Below are 25,566 nucleotides of genomic sequence, written 5' to 3'. Positions count from 1 at the left end.
ATGCAAAATAGAACCCAATACAGGCAAAATGAATCTAAAACAGGAAACCCTAGCCTCCATTATCTCGAAAGAGCTAGTAACAGACCCTGACACCAAATAGCAAAGCATAGTAGCTTTAAGGGTAGATTCAAGAGCTGGAAAAATAGCGGAATAGATTTAAACGAGTTTATCAAGACGAACCCTAGTTGGAACCACGAAGAATAAGCTGGAGGAGTAAGAGCATGAGCTGAAAACTGACTTACGTGGACCAGAAAACAATGTTGAGCTAACTTGACGAGATTCAAGGGCTAAACCCTAGCAGAGGGCTAAACCCTAGCAGAGCGTGACTGCTGTTCTAAGAGAGGGAAGGAAAAGTCTTTTCCTAAAAAGTGGCAGCAAATGAGGGTGCTAGACTGGTTTAGAGACTTTGGACACCCTATGGGCCAGCCTTAGGCCCAACAGACTAGGTTAGGCTCTTAAACATTAGGGATAAAAAAAATGGGTCTTACAATGATTACACCCACAAATTAGATACTATTATAATTATTTTGTAAAATTAATTAACTGCACCATATTGTAATATAAATTTTTTTATTATATTTAAAACTAAAGTTATTATCATATCACTTAAATTTACCGCTTCATTACTTTATAAAAATTGTATGTTATAAAAATTGTATGTAGTCTCCAAACTAAATTATAAAATATTTAATCATATATTTTGTTAAAATCATTTACTTTATTAAAATAAAAATCAATATAAATAATCTTTCCAAGCAAACCAAATGACTAAATACATTGATTTTCATAAAATACATAATTAAATACTTTAAATTTAATTTAGGATCTAAAGACAACTTTTCATAATATTTTAAAAATATAAAACATTTAATTCTAAAATATAATTTAGGGATCTAAAGACAAATGGATTCTATGACTGATAAAATTATTATTTTCTTTTGAATATACAAAGAAATATCCATTAAATTAATCAAATTCCAGAAAACAGGAACTTTGTTTCTGTTATTTACTTAATAAGCCAGCAAGCCTGACTCATTGCGCCATCGTTCACATTCTCAACACGTTACAATTACACGTGCAATCAATGCTGAAAAAGACAAGAACCAAGCCCTTCACATCATAATGGTGTGTGAGAAATTAACTCAATGGAACAAACAAGAGATTCATAACCATGAAAGAAGCCACATGTACAAGTATGAAATATTTATTATATTGATGAATTGCATAAAATGAATATAGTAACAACGCAAATCCAACTCCAGTATAATAAAGCATAGGCTTAAACAAATAAATACCAAAAATATGTACAATGCGAAGACACTAAGAAAATGGTTTGGACTCAGCCCTCTTCCTCTGATAACCTGGTTTCATACCTCAACATGAAAAACCATGGACAAGATTTAAGAGATCATCTAATAAAGTTTTATTCTAGTATCGATGCTGCTCCTGCAAATGGGGCATAACTCAAGATCTTGTCCGCACTCACAGCATGTCTGCAGATTCATAAAAGTGGCTCATAAGAAAAAAAAAAAAAAAACTAACACTAATTGTAATAAGCATTCAATCATCTTTACTATGTGAGATCAAAAGTAAACTTGTCTGGATTCCTTTACCTGATGCCCACAACCAAAGGCCATATCTTTAGGATTGGTGAGGCAAATGGGACAAACCTGCAAGAATCACCCAATAGAATAGTTTTTACTTGAGAGTTTGAGGTGTTCATTAAATCATGTATTATAAACTAAAGAAGGAAAAACCACATACCTGATTATCAGAAGCAGAAGTTGCAGGAGGGTTCCTGCTAACATCATGTCTGCTAGATGGTGCACTGGGACGGAAACTGTTCTGACGTGAAGTTTTCGGGGAATTGAAGGATGCTGCACCGTATAGAGGCGGTGGCAGGGGAACCCTTTCGATATCTTTCCCGCTTCGAGTACTGTTTGAAAAGTTATACAGCTTATTAGATGGCTCCATAAACAGATAATGTATTCAATGCAGCAAAAGCCTGTGAAGAAAAGAATTCAATATTTGTTACCCCAATATATTAAGCTCTATTGTAGCCTTGTACTGGGATGGTATTTCCATCAAAGCAGCCAATGCAAACTCAGTTTCCTTTCTTGACCGATCCATGTTCTTCGACATTATTTCTGTGAAATTCACAAACTAGAGAAGAAGGAAAAATAAAAGAGAAAACAGGTTTTTCATTATTGAGATCATAAACAAACTATACTTTAATGAAGCAGCAGAACTAACTGACAATTTTGAACAGAAGATACATGCCTGGAAATTATCAAACGCTCGGGCTGGGATGTTATCGTCAAATTGTTTCATCATATCCCACGGCCCGTCTCCAACTCCAACTAATATGATTGACAAGGGATATTCACTGGTAATATACACATTTTTTGTGACAGTTAGGAAACTGATAACCATGAAAAGTAAAGCAAAAACTGACAGCTAATTACCTAGCTTTCACAATCGCTTCCACAGTTTTCTTTTCTTGTGCACTTAACTGACCATGCTCGGTGTCAACACTTCTCGTCACCTGCAACAAGTTCACAATGATCAACATCAATTCATTTAACATACCGAGTCTCCTAATGCTAGATAAGAGACAAGAACTGAGCAGGTAAAAACATCAATATAAAAAATTCCTGTGCAAGTGTGCACACTATTTGGTGTAAATTTTGATTATTTTATCTCAAGATACACTTCTTGAGTAATAAAAAAAAATATTTTTCTAATTCAATTCAAATAATCCTCAACCTGCCCATCAGCTATAATCACTAAGACATGGTATTGGCCTCCACTTTGCTCGACTATGGTGATTGCCATCTCAATGACTGGGGCAAATGATGTTGGTCCTGCCATGAGTCGGGCAAAAATAAAGCAAAGAGCTGGTAAGTGATACAATAAGAAAAAATTAATTGAAGTTTGACCAATGTTTCAATACCTGCAAGTTTTAACTGAGGAACCAATTCCCTATATCGTCCCAACACTTCTTCAAATCCTTGGCAAAATCTCTCATCAGGATAGAAACTAAAAACTTCTTGATCATGAGTAGATGCTGCCAATATGAAAATCCAAACAGAATATAACTCACGGGAACATTATACTAGATAGATGAATGTAATTCATAACAATGGTTCTCATATTACCATCTCCAAAACCAAAACAGGGAATTAAGTTATCCTCATCAAAGGAAGATAGTGTTTTCCCAATAATAGATATAGCTTGCTCATACGGATTTTGTTCATGACCAATGTGATGCAGGCATCTCCTTTGAAATGACCTTGCACCTAATACAGAGTAAAGTCATGCATGTTAAACACAATTACAAAGGGAGCAGATGAAGATGAAGGTGGTTAGTCGACAAGGGAAAAACCTGTCCACTCATTGCTCTTTGTAAAATCAATACCAACAATGAGATTGGAAGATTCTAGGCCAGCATTTGCTAGAGCTTCAGTTACCTTAAATATGAAAAATTACTTCAGAATGTCACGTCAATATGAGAATTTAGAAGGATTACTGGTGTAGTACCAGAAGTCAGCATAGTAATCCAACATTTACATCATTCAGAAAGACCAATGGTAATAACAATGACAATGTCAAGATAACAATTACAAAAAGATAGTTACAATACAACAACTTATTCTAAGCGATTCAAGACCTGAACTGAAATAGGCTCTGGTTTTTCAAACCTAAGAGCTTAAATTCAAAATACAAGAACAGTTGCATTGCATGCATTCAGTGCAAACAAACAGACTCTACAAAAACCAAGCACACCCAAGACCTAAACCATTTAAGCAATTTCATACATTGAGAATTTTACCTGGTCTAAGCTCTTATAATTATCACCTATCCTTGAATACTTCCCATCTGATCTCTTTCCTTGTTCTGGAGCAGGACCACCACCACTGCTTGGAGATGAATACCCGTAATGCCTCACAGACCCTTGATCTTGGCTTTGTGGCAAATAAGGCGATTGATACCGAGGAAAAAAATTTGAGGACGAACGTCGCCTAGAACTCCTTCGTTTTGAAATCGATCCGCCCATGAATTCTCTCTATCCTAAACAAACCCAGCAACCCCATTTAAGCATTCAAATCAAGTCCCTCAGAACTGTTCTTCTTCAACACATTCTCGATAAAAACAGTTAACTTTTTTCTTCTAATATGCATTTTAATCCACTCACATTGGTTCCAAATCTCCCACCATACCCATTATCCTTCTTTGTTTTAATTTTCTCTAACTAATGCTAATTTTCGAAAAAGATCCCTTCTTTAATGTGAAACGATTGAAAAATTGAAAGCAAAAGGTGAAACGAAAAATGATACCTTGGAGGGGCTGAGAGAGGGTGAGACAGTTGGAGTTGAAGGGCATTAAGGTGGAAGGTGAAGGTGTCAGTTTCAGTGTGGCAGTGACTGAGAAATGATAAGAATGGATATTGTTTTTGTTGTTGGATTGTTGATGATGATGAACGGTGAAGGTTGTTTCCTCGAAGTTTCTCTCTCCTCTTTCTCTGTCGCTTCACCCACTTTATGCAAAATATAACCTGTTTGGTGTTCAGTTGTCCTACCTCTCCCACGTTGCATAATGGGTTGTTGTTATCATTATTCTAATCTTTTAATTTTGATTTTAATTTACTAAAAGAACAACTACTTTAGCTGGTGTTAGATTTAAATAATCAGATCTCCCAAATCATTTTCTGCAAAACCGTATCTAGTCTTGTTACATTTAAATAATAAGATCACAAGCACTCACTACTCACTACTTGATGCTATATCACTCTTGATTTAGAGAATATTTGCTGAAAGAAAATGATTCTTATTTTTTGTTTTGCTTTTGTTTGACCTAAAATGCGAAAGAATTTTCCTTTTCGTTTTAACTTTTACTTAATCTTGTATAAGTTCCAAGAAAAAAAAATAGAAAAGAAAGTAAAAAATGGAAATGAAAAACATTTTTCCCGAATCACTGTTTTTATTTTCTTAAACATTATTTATTACTATGTTTACCCTAATCACCATTAAGTCTTCAAAATATACTATGAAATTAAAGAAAATTTCATTACTCAGAGACTATTACCTAAAATAAAAATCACTCAGTCTGTCATTTGCTTTACGTTATCTCATGTTAATGATACTATTTGGTTTTTCTTGCGAAAAATGGTTATTTATTTGGTTTCTTTAATTAGTAACAAGAATACCCAGAAAAGAATGAACCTTTTCCTTAAACTACGCTAAACCCTGTAAGTGATGGATTATTGTATTAGTTTCGTGCACGTTTTGGAACTATTTTTCCATAAATTATGGCTAGTTAAAACTTCTTTAAATGAATAAATAATTGAGAGATTAAGCGAGTTTATTACAATCCAAACTTAGCCTATGTCTATAACACGCCATAAGCCTTTATAATGAAAATGTTATTTTATAATATACTTTTAAGTTAAATACGTCTTTTTTTTAATAAAATTTAGAATTAATCTCTTTTATGAAATTTTGGATAAATTTATTCTCTAATTCTTAAAAATAATAAATTTTATTAAATTTATTTAACGTTTTAAATACATTACTAAATTAATATTAAATCAGAGATAAATTAAATTTTATAAAAAACTTTAGTATTATTATTAAACGTGTTTAAAATGTTATATAAATTTAATAAAATTTGGTTAAAATGACTAAATTTATATATTTTTAAAATTGAACTACTAAATTAAACTAATATTTTGAAAATGAAATTTTTACTAAGACTAAGAGACAAAAATATATTTAATGTTATAATTTTTTAAGACTTTTTACAAATTTGGCTTCAACAAGGTTCATGGAATCTATACTTTTAGATATTTTTTATTAGTATTTAAGTTCTAAATTGAGATGTTTGAAAAACCCTGAATAACAGTATTGCATGGAAGATATTTTGACAGTGTGTATTAGCATTACCATGGGCGAAATTGATTGTTTTGTTTTTTTTCTTTGTCGTGTATGGGATCATGGGAAATATGATTGAGCCACAGCACCATGGTCGGTGACACACAGTTCTTCTGATCACAAACAGCTCATCAATTGGCATGTTGTTTGCCATTGGTGTTTAGTAAGAAGTTAAAACTTTGATGTTTTCCTTACTAAGAAATGCTAAAAGTTTTATAGACTTGAACATAATTTAAATTAGTTTAAGAGTGAATTTAAACATAATTTAAAGACATTCTTTTTTATCATGATTTTAATGACAAAAATAATTAATTCAATTTAAATATTACTTTTTAAATTAAAAATTCTTGATAATTAAAATAATTTTTAATTTAAATTGATTCTTAAATTGATTACTAATATTAGTTACCAAAATTTTAGCTAGTAAAAAAATTAGTGACCAATTTAGATACAAATATAACGATCATTTTTTATATCTAATATTAGTGACCAATTTAGAGATCAATTTACAATAATGACCAATTTAGAGAACAATTCAATGTAGAGATTATTCTAGTTACCACTATTGTGAATTGATTTCTAAATTGATTACTGATATTAAACACATAAAAAATTAATCTCTATTTTTATATCTAAATTGGTCACTATTTGTTTTTGTTAAATAAAATTTTGATCACTAATTCTAGTGATCAATTTGATATTAGACACATAAAAAATTGATCTCTATATTTGTATCTAAATTCACTACAAAAAAAAAGATATATAGCATGGATCATTTTATGGAGTTTAAAAAGACCTCCACAAATAAAACTCTTATGTTCATTTTTATGGAGGTCATTTTATGGAAATGGGTCATTTTTAAAAATTGATAATATAGGAGGTTTTTTATTTTTTTTAGGAGGTTTATAACCTTCGCAAATTGAAATACATTTTTCTTCGAACAAACACACGTGTTCCTCCCAAATCAGAAAAATTGGAATGAAATTTTCCCACGACCTAAGTTCAGTGTCGCAGCCTCAACCAATCGAAAACCTGAGTTAAGTGTCATAGCCTCAACCAATCGAAAACCTAAGTCAACCATCGCGTGCAGCGATCTCCGTCGCGCCGTCCGATCTCTGTCGCGCCGTCCGATCTCCGTCGCGCCCTCCCATCTCCGTCGCACCCTCCCATCTTCGTCGCGCCATCACCGTCACGCCGTCGCGCCATCTCCGTCGGCGTTGTCTTCTTCGCTTCATCTCAGTCGTGTTGTCTCTGTTTCCCCTTTCTGTCGTCGCGCCATCTCCTTTTGTGGTAGCCTCTTTCGTTATCTAGAAGTTCCTTATCCATATACCTTTTATGTTCCTGGTTAAGATTTTATGTTCACTGTGTGAGGTAGAAGTGTTGGATGTTATATTTTGTTTTTTCTTTAACAGGCGATTCGGACATTGCTATCGAAGGGTGTTGCCTCTATTTCCTATCCTGGTAGTTATTCACTTCTCTAGTAGATAAACATTAAGGTTAATTTTGCTCTGTTGGCTATTTTATGTGAATAAAAGAAGAAGATAAAGTGAATTGAACTTCTGCAGTATGTTTAATGATGCTCACAATTTCTTTATTTGGTATTGAAAATAGCAAGTGCTATTCTATATTTAATGATGAAATGTGCAAGGGTGAAGATGAAATGATGAAATGTTGTATGATACATTCGTGAAGTTTTGATGTCAATGAAAACTGATAGGTTGTTGCTCCCACTTGGAGCAGGGGAGAAATGGCTCTAGAAAATCCATTTTGGCTCTAAATTGAGAAGGTAATTTAAATGTACTTTTAAAGAGGGTGGAAAAGCTGTCTGTAAAGAGAAAAGGATTCTGTGTTTTCTGTCCTTCGTCTTTTTCTTCATAGTTGATTATGTGTTTTTTAGTAAGAAATATCACCTTTCCCAATTTGATAGGGATTTGAATTGCTAAAATTCAGAGGCTTCTGTTGTAAATACGCGCAAAACAATTAAATCTTAGGATGAAAGTTATTTAAAATGGATAAGCTATATGCTCTTCTGAGTGGTGTTTAGTAGTTAACTAAAAAGATAGCTAGAAACCAGTAAACTAGCATATTTACCTATAAGTGTTTTATTCCATAATTAAAAAGTAATGTAAAAAATTATAATTATATATTTTTTATATAAACTTTTTTAGACGTTTTTTTTTTGCTTATTGATGTTTGAGTTTTATGCAAATCTTGAATTCTCATGATTTTACAATTCTGAGACATTTTTTTGCATCCTTATATTTCATGATAAAAATAGAAAAGGAACGTCAATGAGTTTATATGTATTATTATTTTAAAAGAGAAGCTATTAACCACTAGTGTGGTAAGCCACACATTTCCATTTTGTTAAAATCATGCATGGATTCATCTTTTCTACAAGTTCTCTAAAAATAGAAGTATTATTTCAGAGTGAGTTGGGGTGTATTGTACTTTCACAGTTTTATCGTCTGTGCCCAGTGGAAGTTCCCCATTTATTAGTGCTTATGGCTTAAAGTGAGCACATGCTTATGACTACAACTGTGCATTTTTCTTAGACATGGATCGTACTGCACCACTGGCTCTTAAAGTGGCTAAAAGAACAAAAGGTCTAGCTGCAAGGATGTCTCCCCTAAGTTAAATTATGACAATTATAGTTGAAAGAATAGCCTCCTCTATTATGGTTAATGCTTTCTTGCACTTCGATATTTGTTTAATTATCAGATATCATAATTTTGTTCAGCTATTAAAGGTAAAAGGTACATTCATTGAGTTTTGATATCCATGAAAATGGATACACTGTTGCTCCTTCCTACTTTGCATACTATTTTTCTGGTTACTTATTTATTTGTCAAAGTTGACATGATAATTTAAATATATTCTCTACTATTTTTTAACTGTAATATCTAATAGTCTTTTTATAATACATTATGTGTATCTTTATTAGTATCTTTATTAGTATCTCCTTTCAATTTTAGAGCACATTAATTTACCATATTTCTTATTTAGTTATTGGTGAACCATATTTCTTATATTCTTCTATGTTTTATAAGTGTTTTTGTATTTTATAAAATACTCATTGTCAATTTTGTTTAGGTATCTATTTCAATGGATAAATCTTGGATTGTTAAACCTCGGAATACAATTGAATATTCAATTGGTTTAAAAAAATTCTTAGATTTTGCTTTTGAAAATGGGGCTGTTGGAGATACAATTAAATGTCCATGTCCCAAATGTGGGTTTATGAAATGGCAAACTAGAGGCGTAGTTGAGGAGCACTTGATTTTAAAAGCATTTCCCAAAAATTATGTTATATGGAATCTTCATGGTGAGAAACAAATAGAAGATATTTCTAGTAATGAAGATGATATACAATAGGCATTTCATTATGAAAATCCAATGGAAACAATGATCAATGAAGCATTTGGGCACTATAGGCAAGAAGGTACTAATCTAGGCAGAACACAACCATTGGGTGTAGATGATGTTTTGAATGAAAGGCCAAAGGAGGATCATAATGAGTTTATTGAGTTTCTCAATGATGGAAATCAAACATTGTGTGACGGGAGCAAGTACACAAAATTAGAGTTTGTAATCAAATTATATCAGATCAAGGTTTTGTGTGGATTAAGTGACAAGGCAATGACTATGATCCTAGATTTGTTAAAAGATGCATTTAATGAAGCAAACTTGCCTCTTTCTTTTTATGAGGCTAAGAAAACCATCAACAAACTTGGTCTTAACTATACCAAAATAGATGCATGTCTGAATGATTGTATGTTATATTTAAGAGATGATGAAAAAGATTTGCAAACATGCAAACATTGCGGTACATCTAGATGGAACCCAAAAAAGAAAAAAAAGCAACCTGCAAAAGTTTTGCGTTACTTTCCATTAAAACCAAGATTGCAAAGATTGTTTATGTGTTCTAAGACTGCAGAGCATATGAGATGGCATTCTTTAGAGAACAAGGATGGGTTCATAAGGCATCCAAGGGATGGTGAGGCATGGAAAATATTTAGTTTATTGCATCCCGAGTTTGCTTCTAATCCTCGAAATGTTCGTTTAGGCCTTGCTAGTGATGGTTTTAATCCTTTTGGTACTATGAGTTCTACTTATAGTATTTGGCCAGTGTTTTTAATTCCATACAATCTTCCACCATGGATATGTATGAAGCACACTTCATTGATCCTATCCATGATCATTCCAGGCAAGCAAATGCCAGGAAATAATATTGATGTGTACTTACAACCCCTTGTGGATGAGTTACGTGAGCTATGGAATGATGGTGTGGAGACCTTTGATTCTTCATTGAATGAAACTTTTAGGATGCGAGTAGCTCTTATGTGGACAATTAGTGACTTTCCTGGCCTAGGCATTTTATCTGGTTGGAACACACACACAGGTTTAGCTTGCCCTACTTGTAACTTTGATGCAAAACCTTGTCGTCTTCCTTATAGTAAGAAGTGGTGTTTTATGGGGCATCGTCGCTTTTTGAGTAGAAACCATAGATTCAGATTGAATCGTGTTCGCTTTGATGGAAGCACTGAAACAAGGAATCCACCACTAAAATTATCAGGATCTGACATTTTTAGGCAAGTTGAAAATATTAATGTTACATTTGGGAGAGGAGTAATTTTGGATGGTAGAGGAAAAAGATCTAGAGAAGAAGTTAAACAATGGAAAAAAAGAAGCATTTTCTTTGAACTTCCGTATTGGGAGTCTAATTTGTTACGCCATAATTTAGATTTCATGCATATTGAAAAAAGTGTATTTGACAATTTGGTGTATACTTTGTTAAATGAAAAGCCTAAATCCAAAGACAATGTAAATGCTAGGAAAGATTTAAAGGAAATGGGCATAAGAGAGGATCTTTGGCCAGATGATAATGGAAGATATCACCTTGCTTTATTTTCACTAACTCGTGATACCAAAAAGTTGTTTCTCAAAACATTGAAAAATGTTATAGTACCGGATGGTTACTCAAGTAACATTTCTAGATGTGTTGATGAGGTGCAACAAAAAATATTCGGGCTAAAAAGTCACGATTGCCATATTATTATGGAGCAATTACTACCGCTGGCAATACGTAATTTGTTACCAAACCATGTCACTGCAACCTTGGTGGAGTTTTGCTCATTTTTTAAAGTCCTTTGTAGTAAAAGTTTAAATCCACAAGAACTTGAAATGCTTCAAGATCGCATTGTGCTAACACTTTGCCACTTAGAGATGTTATTCCCACCATCATTCTTCACAGTTATGGTTCATTTAACTGTCCATCTGGTAGAGGAAGAAAAACTTGGAGGTCCAGTTCATTATCGATATATGTATCCTATAGAAAGGTAATGCTTAGTACTTTTAGATTAAGGTATCATTATCATAAATATACAAGTTGTTTACTATAATTATTTCTCATTATTATAGGGAATTAGGTCATTTAAAGACCTTTGTACGAAACAAGGCAAAACCAGAAGGTTCTATAGCTGAGGGATACTTAGCTGAAGAGTCTCTTACCTTTTATTCTAGATACATTGAAGATATAGAGACAAGGTTCAATAGACCAAGACGTGTTTGTGATAAAACAGGTGATAATGAGCCTTTTCTGTCATCTATCTTCCCACAAGGTGGGAAGCCAGTAGGAGGTTCCTCGAATTTTACTTTAACTCAAATGCAAAAACTACAAGCCCATCGATATGTGCTTTTAAATTGTCCAATAGTCACACCATTTGTTGAGTGAGTAATCTACATTAAGTGTGTGATTTGTATTTAAACTAATTAAATTATATTAGTCATGTTGTTTGATTATATATGTAGTGAATTTAGACAACTAATAAAAAGAAGTTCAAGGGGAAGGCGACCTTCAACCACTGAGTTCGAAACTAGAGTGTTTAAAGAGTTTGTTGATTGGTTTCAAAGGCGAGTAGGTTATCAAATAGTACACTTTCTGTTATTTACTATGTTTTCTTTCAATTATGGCTAACATAACTTCTTTATTTAGATTATGAATCCAGAAACAACAAATACAATGTCTAATGACTTAAAGTTTCTAGCACGAGGTCCATTGGAAAATGCTAACAGATTTACTACGTACAACATCAATGGGTTTAAATTTTGAACATTGACTCGAGATGAGGGATTGAGAACACAAAATAGTGGTGTGTTTTTAACATCTAATACAGCTTGTGTATCAAGCAGTGTTGACAGGAACTTAAGACAAGTGGACTTATCCTATTATGGAAAGTTGGAGGATATCATTGAGCTTAATTATTATGGTCAATTCAAAGTTGTTCTTTTCAAGTGTAAGTGGGCAGATACTACACGAGAAAGAGGATATAAAAAGGATCAATGGAATTTTAATTGTGTTAACTTTGATAGACTAATTCATATTGGAGATCGTGAAGAACATGAACCTTATATTTTGGCATCTCAAGCACAAATGGTATATTATGTAGATGATGTGGTCAATAAAGGATGGAGTGTTGTTGTGCATTTAAAGCCAAGAGATTTGTATGAAATGGGAGAAATAGTAGAAGAGGTATATGAAAATGAGTCATACCAAGATCAAGAGCTAGAGAAATTTTATAGTAATGACAATGAATATGTGCAATTGGCTACAAACCATTTAGATGGTGATATCCCTGACTCAAATGTATGAGTTGAAAAAATAATTAGTAATAAATTTTATCTTAAAGGTAATATTTTTTATATTCAAAGTTATTTTCAATGCATGTATACTTGACTCATGTTTGATTTCTTAATGTTATTTTCTTAAGGTGATTATATGTTGCTTCCTCTTGTCAATTTCAGGTTAGGAAGGACATATATATAAAGAACCTATAATAAAAAGTGTACTCTTTATTCTCTGGTTCTCTTTCTTCTGTAGTTCTCTTTCTTCTCTGGTTCTCTTCACAGGTTATAACTTATATACAGTTTCTTGCACTTCATTAGCTTCTAGAAAAGCATAACAAATCCTCATTATATACAGTTAGATAATATGTCATTATAGAATTTTCTTTAGAATTTTCTGCTTCATATTCTTAGTTGACTTTTCTCAATAATTAAGATGTTAACCAATTTGTCCTTGTAGAGTTTATAAACCTCATTTTGTCAGAATCAATTCTACAACAAAGAGCATATATTGAAGGCTCCACAGGTGGTTTCTGTTGTTTTCAGTCCTTCTTCTCTTGCTCTCACCCTGGATGGTTAGAACTATGAATCTCTTATTTTTTTTCTCTGTTACAAATTCTCTTCTATACTTTATGTTTAGATTTTTTTCCTTTTTGTGGGGGGAGAATAAATGCATTCTGGTTGTGAATTTTAACTATCTAAAGCATTTTTTTCATCTGTTAGGTCTGACCTTGTTGTGAACTTACCAATTGTTCTGATCTAAGTGCAGCGTAAGTGAAATGGTTCACTCCTAAAGAAGTATTTATTAATTTCCTATAAATTGCAGTGCTTTTATGTTATCCATCATGATTTTTTCTGTAAATGATGCTGAAACTGAAACTGAAACTAAAAATCATAGGTACTGTATGATTTGATTGCTCATTCATGGGTCCCATACTAGATATTGTCTATTATTTGGATTGTGTAAAATTGATCATGGTTTGACCTCTGAGGAAGACACCACAACATACCACAATTGGGCAGGAAGAAACTTAATAGCTGTAGGTAGTTATTATTTGGATTGTGTAAAATTGATCATGGTTTCACAAGATACGTAGATTCTTTATCTTTACTACTGCAACTGTTTCATGACTATAGTCACTATTGAAACACTGTTTCAAGTAAAAGCTAGATAGGTGCTAGCCAAGCAAGCAAGCCATAACACAACAGTGGTGAATATTTCTTAGCCCTTGGTTCTGATAATAGTGATTGTGCCTCTTCCCTGTGTGTGAATTCTAGTAAGGGCCACCACTGCTTTCCCTGCTAGCCATAACACATCCAAAAAGAAAGAAAAGAAAATTGAAGAGGAAAAGAGTAGTTAGAGAAAAAAAAGCATTACAGAGTCAACAAAAAAATTGTTTCATTATTTTAGTGTTACTGTTAGCATTGTTAGAACAAGACATCAAATAAGATCTTCCATTTTAGTTTCTTCTGAAGTACTGCCTATGATTTTTCTATAGATATTTTGAAGTGCCCTATCTCTGTTTGGTTTGCTTTCATGAATTCAATGTCTTCTATCTGATCTATACCATGTTGGTTAATTTACACGTTTGTTTATGAAGAAACTTGTCTGAGTGCACTTTGAGAATTAGTGAACTATCAACATGTGTTAAAACTCCTTGCCACATCAACATGTACATATACTCTTTGTTTGGTTGTATCCATAATCACTCATAGTAGAAGAAAATAAAAGCAAATTGAATATAACCTTTTTCCATAACTTTGAGGAAGTTAGATAAGGGAACTTGTATAAAAGTTAAAATCTGTAAATTGATTTTAACTGAGAGAAACTTAATGTATGTTACCTTTTTATTTTCTTCTATTAAAAGTATTTATAGGAGAGTTTATACAAACAAGACCATAGTTTTCTATTACTGTACCATTTGTTTGATTATTAGCTCAAACTCTATAATAGCTTCATCTGAATGCTATGAATCTTGGTAATATGCTATAACCAACACAACTTATCAGTCTGGTTTACCAAGTTATGATTAATTGGAGCACAAAAATTTGATTACTTTTCTGTGGTAGACTTATGCATGGATGTTATTGTAATACTGCAGCTACAAACTTCCACTGGTAATTTCTCTTGATTGTGCTTGTTTTTGTCTTTGTTATTGTCAATTTTAGTTAAGTAGAATCCTTGTTCTCAACCTATAGAAAGTAGTTAATTGCTTCATGTTGAACACAAGTGTTGGTCTCACACAGAGATAAACTAGATCAATATAAAAAAGTTGTTCTTTCAGATTGTTGTTCTCACACAAAGTTGTTCTCACACAAAGTTGTTCTTTCAGATCAATATACAAACTAGATCACCCACACCACTGACTCTTCCAAATGTTGATGTTTCTTTTGGTATATCTTTCAGATTGTTTTCTCCTAGAGTGCTCATCTTAATATAAATGGAGCATAAATCTATCTCATCTACATTTTTTTATCATGTGTTACCTATATGATCTAGAATTGGATAGATTAGTCCAATTGGATACATAAGTTTTCTTTGCTGTTGTGGCATGAGAATAGTACTCTAGAGGAATATCTAGAGGAGATCCTGCACTGCCATATGCATATTCTGGCTTGTAAGTTATTTTTGCAACTTCTCCGACCTAGCAAGATTAGTAGATAAATATCAAGATCAAAACCATTATCTAAATACAGTAGATGAGAATCAGTAAAATCAAGCATTTCATGCAAACAAACTTCAAACACATCCAATTTAGAGAATTAAAACTTATGGTTAGATTAGATATACTTCATAGGCCAAAAAAGCTATCATATAAAAGGTCCACTTTTGAATATTGCCATTAGATACTCAACTAATATGTGACAATGAAGCTGCCATTCACATTCCATGAGCAGACTAAATACAATGACCAAATTGCATACATGCTCACTAAATCCCTGAAGAGCTCCCGTATTGACCACATTTGTGACAAGTTAGACTCATATGACATGTATTTGCCAGTTTGAGGAGGAACGCAAAAGATATGATTTGATCTAGTAATTAGGGAATTGTGTACAGTTGATAATTAGAGATATTCTACATTGTTAGCCGTTATTAGGTTTCCCTATATTATACTTTGAATGATTATAAATAAAGGGTTTACAAGTGTGATTATACACTCAATTCACAATAACAGAATAACTCTATATCTAAATGGAAAACTCACCCTGAGCTAGAGACTAATCCAACCCACTGTATAATAGTCCAACATGATATCTCTATAACACTCTCAAATAGATGGGCCTTGACACAGAGATACTCGTGAAGATAATTACATTTTCACATATAAGGGGAAATTTTAACATTCAATTAAAATTTGAAACAGCTCCCCAAGTGAAGTCCTGTGTTCTTTCTTTGCTGTAGCAGTTGTTTCAAACAGTTCAATAGCTGTTCCAAAGAGATATCCCTGGAGTGGACAAATTGCAGCACCATTTCCATTTGGTTCTGCACCTTCTATTGGCTTTCCACTGAGTGTTATTATCTGGAATTTGTAAGTCAATGTAACCTAAACCTCTCTGGCATAATGATATTCTGTTTCTATTCTATCCAAAGCAGCATTCTGTTTATATTATACCTTGTAACATGCAGACTAATTATTCGCACTCAAGAATTATAGTAGGGTGATAACCTTGGATTTTCTTGTTTTTTCTATTTCCATCTCTGTTATTATGTTAATGTATTTTCACTATGAACAACAAGTTGGTTCTATTATATGTGTACTTTTGTAATGACAAATTCATTGCATGTAAATAGGTTTGAGTTGAGGGTACTCACCCTTGGATTTCACTTGGTTTTCCTGTTCTGCTCCCCCATGCTGAAAGTGATCAAGCTGCAGGCAAGTCTCACCCTTGGATTTGATTTTTCTAAATACTATCTAATTTCCTTGATTTTTCTAAATACTATCTAATTTCCTTGATTTAGAACTACATACATATTAAAGAATTATGGTCACTGTTTTGTATGATAATCCCCATGCATTCTTTATATCTAGTTTTCACTGTTGTGATTCACTTTTGGTTTCTCATAAATATATGTAGCCATGCCAAAGGTGAAGCGTTTCCGAAATCCACAAAAATCATCACTTCAGCCTCCAACTAATTCTTTACCATCAACAAATCCTGCACCAACAAATGAAACCTCATCACACACTTCAATGAGTACAACACCACCAATAGATTCCCCATTACCCAATGAGAACTCACAGCAACCTGAAACATCTACAAAACATGCTCGACGTGAATCTTCATCATATTGGATTGTTCATGCAATAGGTATATGTCATATTTATTTTTACATGACCATAATTTTTAAAATTTTACTTATGGTTAAGTTGTTTTATGGTTAAAGACTTAGAAGGAGTTATCAAGAAAATTAAGGTGAAGGTCAGAGAAGTAAATAACTTACCTCGTGGGGAACGCATCATTGTGGACTTTGATGAGTTAGGCATGGCAATTGGTGAAGGACAAGGCGTGCTTGCAGGATATTGTGGTACATTGGCAATTGATTGTAATTTGTTTCCAATTAATTTTGAAAGATGGTCTGGGAAAACAGGCATGCCTGACACTTACTTTTTGGAATGCTTTAAGGAAATATTACAGGTATATCTTTATGCATGTATGACCTTATATCTTTTGTAAATGTTACATTTACTCAAATGTTTACACACTAACTATGTCTTCTTTTTTCAAAAGCCTCGGTTTTGTTTTAAGACTGATGAAGCTAGTGCACAACGGTATTGCAAACTAACTCTTGGTAGGAAGTGGGCTGCACATAGGCAGAATTTATGGAATGAGTTCTATGATCCAACAAAAAGCAAAAATGAAATCATAAGTAATGTGCCAAATGGTATAGACAGAACTCAGTGGGCTCATTTTGTTACTTATCGTCTAAAACCGGAAACATTGGTACAAGTTACATTATTTTGAATGGTGTGAATTGTTTGTGTAGATATTTTTTTATTGTTGTGTGAACTTACAATTTTTTTGTTCATAGGAGATTTGTAAAAAGAATAGAGAAAATCGCAAAAAGCAAGTAATTCCTCATACCGGTGGTTCTAAACCTATGTCAAGAAGAAGACATGAGATGGTAATGATATTAGTTAACATGACACTATACTATTTTTTAATTTTTACTATTTAACTTAACTTCTCTTTTTATTTAGTTTTTGGAAACTAGACAGCTGCCTAGTCGGGGAAAGTTATACATTGATACTCATAAAAGAAAGGATGGATCATTTGTAAATGATGCGGCAAAGGCTATATCGGTTAGTTGTACCATAATATGATATTTTCGTGCATTTTCCTTCAATGTTTAGCGTTTTCACTGCATATTGTTGTATGCCTATGGGAACAAATTGAAGTGGGTTTGACTCAAAGCACTAATGATGAATCAGAGGTTTCCCCTAATGATGTTGTTGGTAAAGTGTTAGGCCCAGAGCATTCTGGGAGGGTGCGATGCATGGGTTTAGGAGCAGCTCCTACTAACTCATTTAGAAATACAAGATTTTGACTTTCGGATTTAAGCATTGCTTCATCTAGTGCTGCCACATCATCAACATCTTCTGATCAGTGGCAACAGAAGTACACTAATTTAGAATCCCAAATTCAAACCACCTTGGGTGCACTAAAAGCCTACATGATAATGAAGGAAGGAAAGATCCCTGATGAATTAACTGCCTTCTTTGATCCTCAACCACAAGTAAGTTATGTCCAGCCTTTGGAAACTAATTATCTTGGTACTTATTTGTGATGTGATTTTTGATACAAGAATTATACTGTATCGGTGTGAGTTAATCATCGATACCAAATAATCATGATTTTTGTGCAGGTTAATGATCTAGTAATAAACTATTTTAGTATATGCATGTTGATTTCATGATTTGAGGTTGACTTCCTTCTTGCAGCTAATATTTATCTTTTATAATTTCAGCAAACAGGTGATGCAAATGAGCCTGAGTCTTCTATGGGTACAAGAGGATCATCTGGTGGTAGCAACATTTAGGATGTTGATGATGTTTTTTAGGATGAAACTATTTTAGTGTATTATGAACTTTGAGTAAGTATGGATTATGTTGTCATTATTTCAATTTAAATTGCTTTTATGTTAATATGTTGATTTTGAGAATCAAAAGTTCTAATGATATATATTTGAGCACTTTGGTTGAAGTATTTGATTGAAGTTTACAAAAAAATATTGTTGATGTAAAAATATAAGTACCTCAAATGATGACATACATTGTCAAGTATAATAAGAAATTCTAATTACAAACAAAATATTGTTTTTTTATGAGATTTGAATAATGCAAGAAAAATACAGTATTAAATCTACAAATTAAATAATACAAACGAAACAGGTTAAAAATTGTACAGTATAATCCTCAAATTGAGGAGGGTATTAACCCCCACAAAAAAAATGAAAAATAGGAATTTTGGAATTATATAGGTTTATGGAAATAAAGGAGGTTTTAAACCTCTACAAAATAATAGTTATGAATAGGAGAGGTTATAACCCTCTATTAAAAAACTTCCACAATATAAACATGATACCAGGGGTTATAGAAAACCTCCACAAATAACTTGTGGGAAACCTAACTGTGGAGGTTTAAAAATCCTTGCAAATTATTTTGTGGAAGGTAAAAACCTCCACTAAACGAAATTAAAACCTTCACAATTTAGCTTTTTTTTTTTTAGTGATTGGTCATTAATTTGTTTTTTTGTTAACTAAAATTTTGATCGCTAATTATCTAGTGATCGATGTAGAGACCAGTTCAATTTATAAATTATTATAGTTACCAATAAATTTAAGTTTATCAATTAATATCTAAATTAATCCTTGATTAATTATTTTTATCCCTCAAATTAGAAGATTTTCTTATATGTTTTGAGATGCATTTGGAAACAAAATTACAATAAAACTTCAAATTATAAGATTAATAATACTTAAATATAATACTAAAACAAAAGATTTGTAATCGGAACAGAAATTTATATATTAATTTATTTGATATCTTTACCTTTAAATTCGAATTTTTGAAGTAATGAATCTTATCAGTGACAATTTTTCATCATTTACAGGAAGAAATATTCAATTTATAAGCATAAAAACAATGAATTCGTTAATGGAAATTATTGCGAAAAGAAGTGTGGCATATTATTATGATTTTAGTACTTCGACTCTTATCTAATATAGAAAAATTATCAAGTTTTACTTAGCGTAATCTATGTTAGTTCTTTAACCGATGCAAAATAATCTATGAAAAAAAAATTTGTTGCAACAATGAAAAGTTAAATCAAATTCATCTATTAAATTTTATCAATGATGTATATGTTAGGTTTTTTAGGGAGGGGTATTACTGGGGAGATACAACACCAATGAGACCTGAGTCCAACCATATAAGGCACTGACACCACTCTCAACCCAAAACCTTAAGGCAATGGGTTTATGGGTCTTTATCCTTATATAGTGCTCTACTTTCTCATTTCTAACCAAGGTTGGACTTAGACTCACACTTGGATTCCTAACAATCAGTGGCGGATGTTTGTGGTGGCAGGGAGGATAATTAATGTTAATAAATAATAAAATATAAAATCAAACATAATAAAGAATAAAGAATAAAAAGATTTATCAAGATGTTTTTATTATTATTTTTTATTATGGTTTGAGCTTCTTATATATCGTTTTCATTTCTTATTCTCACATATTTCCTTTTGTTTTTGAAGAGAAAAATATCTATTTTTTTGCTCTTATTTCACTTCATTCTCTTTCATTCACAAGGAGGAAAATAATGAGGTAATTCTTTCATCTTACTTGATAGTGAAATATTAGTTTAAAAATTTATTTAATAAGTCTCTTTTATATTAATTTTTATTTTATGAACATAGAAGTAAAAGTATCTTACTGTGTGTTTTTTCATAACCAGATTTTAACTGTGGTTCCATTATATGACTTGAGTTTCTCACGAATTGTTCTCATCTCCCATTCTCACCTATTTTCTTTTGTTTCTGAAGAGAAAAAGATCTACTATTTTTGCTCTCATATATAAGTTGTTGTCTTCCATTCTCGAAGAAATAAAGGAGAAGGTAATTCTATCTTGTATCACATGTGTTGGGTATTGGGCTCCCTTCCTATGTGGAGAAAAGGCCCAAAACTTGAGAAGCTCATGTCTCATTTAACCTAGTGGAGAGGGGGCTATAAAATAAATAGAGAGGCAGAACAATAGAGTCAGAACACACTGAAAGCCCTAACACATAGAGGGAGAGGTAGAGGGAAAATTCTATTCACGTTTTTCATAGAGCTGTCGCCGTAAATCCGGCACTGCGGGTTCGTTCACCGTTGGATCGCGCTGAAATTTTTACAGCAGGTTCAGGATTCATTGCTCTTCATTTTGACCGGTTGGATCGTTGATACGAGGTCTGAGTTGGGAGATATTAATTTCGCACTGCAGCAGTAATTTTTAGAGGTTTTCCTCTCTTGTTCTTCTCTATTTTGAAAGCTTTGTTGCTTTGTTATTTGGTTGGGTTTTGGCACTAATTTTTGCTATTGATTAAGACTCTTTTGTACTCTTGTTGATCATAGTGGAGCTATTTCTTTGGTCTGGACGACTCGTGGTTTTTACCCTTAATTTGAGGGATTTTCCACGTTAAAAATCTTGGTGCCTTTATTTGTGCTTTTGGTGATTTATTATTGCTGCTCTTTGATTATTGCTCCTCATAGATTCTTGCAAGTTAGGGAAAATTATATTCGCTGCATTCTCTGGTATATTGTTGGTGTTATTGTTTTCCCCATCAGAGTGGCATCAGAGCTCTTGGTTGGACAATATTTACTTGCTTGAATGATGGAGGCAAATGCAAAGATGATTGCTTTGAATGGTACAAATTATCATTTGTGGAAGGACAAGATGAAAGATTTATTATTTTTCAAGAAATTTCATCTTCCGGTCTTTACTACACAGAAGCCAGATTCTATGTCTGAAGAAGAATGGGACGTTGAGCACCAACATGTATGTGGTTTTATTCGGCAATATGTTGAAGATAATGTTTATAATCATATTGCTAATGAGACACATGCCAGAGCTTTATGGGAGAAGATTGAGTCTTTGTATGTTTCTAAGTCGGGCAATAATAAATTGTATTTGTTAAATTGCTTGATGAATTTGAGGTACATGGAGAATTCTTCTATTTCTGATCACTTAAATGAGTTTCAAGGGCTCCTAGATCAATTGTCAGGAATGGGCATAAAGTTTGATGACGAAGTTATGAGATTATGGTTGCTTAATACTCTACTAGAGTCTTGGGAGGTATTTCGGGTTTCAATTACGAACTCTGCCTCGAATGGTGTTGTTTCTTTTCAGATGGCAAAAAGTGGTGCTCTTAATGAAGAGATGAGAAGGAAGGCACATGGTTCTTCATCTCAGTCTGAGATGCTTGTTACAGAAGCTAGGGGGAGAAGTCAGAAAAAGGAACATAAAGGTGGTAGAGAGAAGAGTAGGAGTAAGTCCAAGTCAAGATACAAGAATTTAGAGTGTCATTTTTGTCATAAAACTTGGCACATTCAGAAATACCGTTTTAAGTGGAAAAAGGAGAACAAAAACAAGAAGGGCAAACAGAGAGAGAATGACCATGATGATGATGATCGTGTCACTATTGCTACAGATGGTGATCTTGTTCTTCGTCGTGACTTTGACTCCGTTAATCTTGTATCTGATGAGAGCATGTGGATTATTGATAGTGGTGCTACACTGCATGTTACACCTAGGAAGGAGTTCTTCACATCTTACACTTCTGGTGATTTTGGAGTGTTGAAGATGGGTAATGATGGTGAGTCTAAAGTGATTGGTGTTGGTGATGTTTGCCTGCAAACCAACATGGGAATGCAGTTGTTGCTTAAAGGAGTCAAACATGCTCCATGATGTTCGTTTTAATTTAATCTCTGTGCAGTTGCTTGATGATTGTGGTTATGACAATCACTTTGGTTCTAGTAAATGGAAGCTTATGGCCAGAGGGGATAAACAATCTAAATTGTACTGGACTAAAGCTTTGGTTGCTAAAGACAGTGTGAATGCTATGTATATGGAGGCATCTTTGTGGCACCGGAGGCTTGGTCATATAAGTGAGAAAGGGCTTAACTACTTAGCTAAAAAGGATGTGCTTATGGGATTGAGAAATGCAGAATTGGAGAAATGTTCTCATTGCATGGATGGTAAACAAACCAGAGTATCTTTTAAGAAGCATCCACCCTCAAGGAAGTCAGAATTGCTTGAATTGGTGCATTATGATGTTTGTGGCCCATTAAAGGTAAATTCATTTAGTGGTGCACATAGTTGTGAGGGGGAGATTTGTTGGGTATTGGGCTCCCTTCCTATGTGGAGAAAAGGCCCAAAACTTGAGAAGCCCATGTCTCATTTAACCTAGTGGAGAGGGGGCTATAAAATAAATAGAGAGGCAGAACAATAGAGTCAGAACACACTGAAAGCCCTAACACATAGAGGGAGAGGTAGAGGGAAAACTCTATTCACGTTTTTCATAGAGTTGTCGTCGTAAATCCGGCACTGCGGGTTCGTTTACCGTTGGATCGCGCTGAAATTTTTACAGCAGGTTTGGGATTCATTGCTCTTCATTCTGACCGGTTGGATCGTTGATAAGAGGTCTGAGTTGGGAGATATTAATTTCGCACTGCAGCAGTGATTTTTAGAGGTTTTCCTCTCTTGTTCTTCTCTATTTTGAAAGCTTTGTTGCTTTGTTATTTGGTTGGGTGTTGGCACTAATTTGTGCTATTGATTAAGACTCTTTTGTACTCTTGTTGATCATAGTGGAGCTATTTCTTTGGTCTGGACGACTCGTGGTTTTTACCCTTGATTTGAGGGATTTTCCACGTTAAAAATCTTGGTGCCTTTATTTGTGCTTTTGGTGATTTATTATTGCTACTCTTTGATTATTGCTCCTCATAGATTCTTGCAAGTTAGGAGAAATTATATCCGCTGCATTCTCTGGTATATTGTTTGTGTTATTGTTTTCCTCATCAACATGATACTGAAATATTAGTTTAATAATTTATTTAATGAGCTTGCATATTAATTTTTTATTTTATGAACATAGAAGAACAAATATTGTACTATGTGTTTTTTATAACTGGATCTTAAGTGTGGTTTGATTATCATCGAATTTTCTTTTGGTATTTACGTCTTTCAATTTTTTATTAGATTATGAAAAATTATTTTTTAGTTTTTTTTTTAAAATAGGTATACAAATTTAACTCTTCCATATATTCATTTGTAGTCTTATTTCTTTTTAGTTATCGTTATACTAAATTATGTATTTATTTTTAATATATTAATGACAATAATTAAATGTATAAATTTTGGACGTATTATTTTGGCTCCCCCAATAATATTGGTCAAGCTTGCCCTTTTCTGTACCGCCGTTCTTTCTTAACGGGCTCTGATACCACTTGTTAGGTTTTTAAAGAGGGGTATCACTGGATAGATACAACACCAATGAGACCTGAGTCCAACCATATAAGGCACTGACACCACTCTCAACCCAAAACCTTAAGGCAATGGGTTTATGGGTCTTTATCTACTTTCTCATTTCTAACCAATGTGGGACTTAGACTCACACTTGAATTTCTAACGGTATATCCCAACAATTATTATTTCTCAATGTGGAGAGATCCTCATATCAATAATTATATATCAAAATTAATCTAACAATATTTTTCATAAATGAATATTTCTTAAATTTGTATATGAAAATATGTTTTTGAATTCTGAAAAATATTATGTTTATGGATCAACCGAATTAGTCTAAAATTAACTAAGTGAAATTCTAGCCACATTCCTAGGTAGGTTAAGTAGTGTGTTAGTTTCTACCATTATAAATAAGTCTATTACACAAATATATTCCGCTTTCTTGGTACTAATAACTGACTCATTATTTTGGGATAATCTCGAAGCAACTAATGGGTACACCACTAATGACACATGATGCATGAGTCTCATGAAGGTACTACGTTCATTGGTAAAGCTAAAAGACATGACTAACCACTCATAGTGTCCAAACTTAGTCTTGAAGGTGGTTTTCCATTCATCTCCCTCTTTGATTCTAATTTGATTATACCCACTTTTCAAGTCTATCTTGGAAAATATGGTGGCACCATGTAACTCATCAAGCAAGTCATTTAATCTAGGAATGAGATGTTTATACTTAATGGTGATGTTGTTGATAGCCCTACAATCTATGTTCATGTCCCTTCCTTTTTTGGGATAAGAATCACGGGCATTGCACAAAGGCTCATGCTATGTTGCACCCACCCTTTTCCTAACAACTCTCCCACTTGCTTTTGGATCTTTTTGGCTTTCTCGGGATTGGTCCTATAGGCTGGCCTATTAGGCAAAGGTGAGCTTTATACAAATTTAATTTTGTGTTCTATACCTTTTTAGGGGGGAATCCCCTTGGAAAGTTCTTGAAAACTATCTTTGTTCTATGACTAATGACAAGTCTTGAGGACATCTAGAAGAAATGTCTTGAAAAGATAAAGAAGACCTACTAGGATAACCTACAAACATTTGTTTTTGGGCAAGCATTACCTTCTTTGCTCCCTTGTGGGAGACCATGATGCCTTTCTTCTTGTCCTCCTTGCCTTGCCCATATGCCACTTGTGCCATCTCATCTTTTTTCTTCTTATTCATTTGAATTTGGTCCTCATTGACTTCTTAGGTGAAAGAGGTTGATAGAGGTCATACCCCACCAAATTAAATCAGAATAAATGCAGTACATGAAAGTGAACCAAGTCGTCTCCCAACGACCAATATCTTGATTCAAAGCTTCAATTTCCAGATGAACACAACAATAACACAAAAGGGGGGCGGGTTGGCAGATTCACACAAAATTGTTAAATTCTAATAAAAACCCCGAAACTGAATTAAACACAGAATTCAAAATGTACTGATTCCTTGATTCCACTGAAAATCCA

The 25,566-nt window shown here is 33.2% G+C and overlaps 2 protein-coding genes across 8 annotated transcripts; one reads left to right on the top strand and one right to left on the bottom strand.

Annotated features, from left to right (window-relative positions):
• Positions 1-1,188: 1,188 nt before the first annotated feature.
• Positions 1,189-4,568, bottom strand: LOC114162118 (E3 ubiquitin-protein ligase RGLG2-like). 2 transcript variants are annotated; one of them, XM_028045896.1, is made up of 12 exons: positions 4,338-4,568; positions 3,833-4,071; positions 3,386-3,470; positions 3,159-3,299; positions 2,954-3,067; positions 2,767-2,864; positions 2,466-2,545; positions 2,281-2,386; positions 2,036-2,163; positions 1,765-1,936; positions 1,614-1,670; positions 1,189-1,493 (listed from the first exon to the last, which is right to left on the bottom strand). In XM_028045896.1, the coding sequence occupies exons 2-12, from the start codon at positions 4,055-4,057 to the stop codon at positions 1,413-1,415; spliced, it is 1,287 nt and encodes a 428-aa protein (XP_027901697.1). In that variant the 5' UTR covers positions 4,058-4,071; positions 4,338-4,568; the 3' UTR covers positions 1,189-1,412. The 2 variants fall into 2 exon arrangements, with proteins under 2 accessions (XP_027901697.1, XP_027901698.1); XM_028045897.1 differs by having other exon boundaries at positions 3,833-4,066; positions 4,338-4,556.
• A 2,277-nt stretch (positions 4,569-6,845) lies between these two features.
• On the top strand, positions 6,846-18,720 carry LOC114163000. 6 transcript variants are annotated; one of them, XM_028047040.1, is made up of 13 exons: positions 6,878-7,220; positions 7,343-7,391; positions 13,015-13,129; positions 13,278-13,324; positions 15,964-16,087; positions 16,351-16,432; positions 16,635-16,868; positions 16,945-17,195; positions 17,289-17,501; positions 17,590-17,682; positions 17,759-17,860; positions 17,944-18,294; positions 18,526-18,720. In XM_028047040.1, the coding sequence occupies exons 7-12, from the start codon at positions 16,637-16,639 to the stop codon at positions 18,103-18,105; spliced, it is 1,053 nt and encodes a 350-aa protein (XP_027902841.1). In that variant the 5' UTR covers positions 6,878-7,220; positions 7,343-7,391; positions 13,015-13,129; positions 13,278-13,324; positions 15,964-16,087; positions 16,351-16,432; positions 16,635-16,636; the 3' UTR covers positions 18,106-18,294; positions 18,526-18,720. The 6 variants fall into 6 exon arrangements, with proteins under 6 accessions (XP_027902839.1, XP_027902841.1, XP_027902840.1 ...); XM_028047039.1 differs by having other exon boundaries at positions 12,735-13,129; XM_028047042.1 differs by lacking the exon at positions 13,278-13,324.
• The last annotated feature ends 6,846 nt before the right edge of the window (positions 18,721-25,566 follow it).

Source organism: Vigna unguiculata, chromosome 9 (genome assembly GCF_004118075.2).
Source record: "Vigna unguiculata cultivar IT97K-499-35 chromosome 9, ASM411807v1, whole genome shotgun sequence".
NCBI lineage: Eukaryota > Viridiplantae > Streptophyta > Magnoliopsida > Fabales > Fabaceae > Vigna > Vigna unguiculata.
The sequence above is the reverse complement of the archived record's forward strand: the minus strand, read 5'-3'. Positions and strand labels throughout refer to the sequence as shown.

Excerpts from the sequence above, each read along its gene's own strand:
- LOC114162118 (XM_028045896.1), bottom strand. The coding sequence starts at position 4,057 with ATGGGCGGATCGATTTCAAAACGAAGGAGTTCTAGGCGACGTTCGTCC. Across the intron at positions 2,865-2,953 it reads TCCTCAGTTAAAACTTGCAG|GACCAACATCATTTGCCCCA; the intron begins GTATTGAAACAT and ends GACTCATGGCAG. Across the intron at positions 2,546-2,766 it reads TGATTATAGCTGATGGGCAG|GTGACGAGAAGTGTTGACAC; the intron begins GTTGAGGATTAT and ends AACTTGTTGCAG.
- LOC114163000 (XM_028047038.1), top strand. The coding sequence starts at position 9,327 with ATGGAAACAATGATCAATGAAGCATTTGGGCACTATAGGCAAGAAGGT. Across the intron at positions 11,270-11,351 it reads TATATGTATCCTATAGAAAG|GGAATTAGGTCATTTAAAGA; the intron begins GTAATGCTTAGT and ends TCATTATTATAG. Across the intron at positions 11,661-11,741 it reads ATAGTCACACCATTTGTTGA|TGAATTTAGACAACTAATAA; the intron begins GTGAGTAATCTA and ends TTATATATGTAG.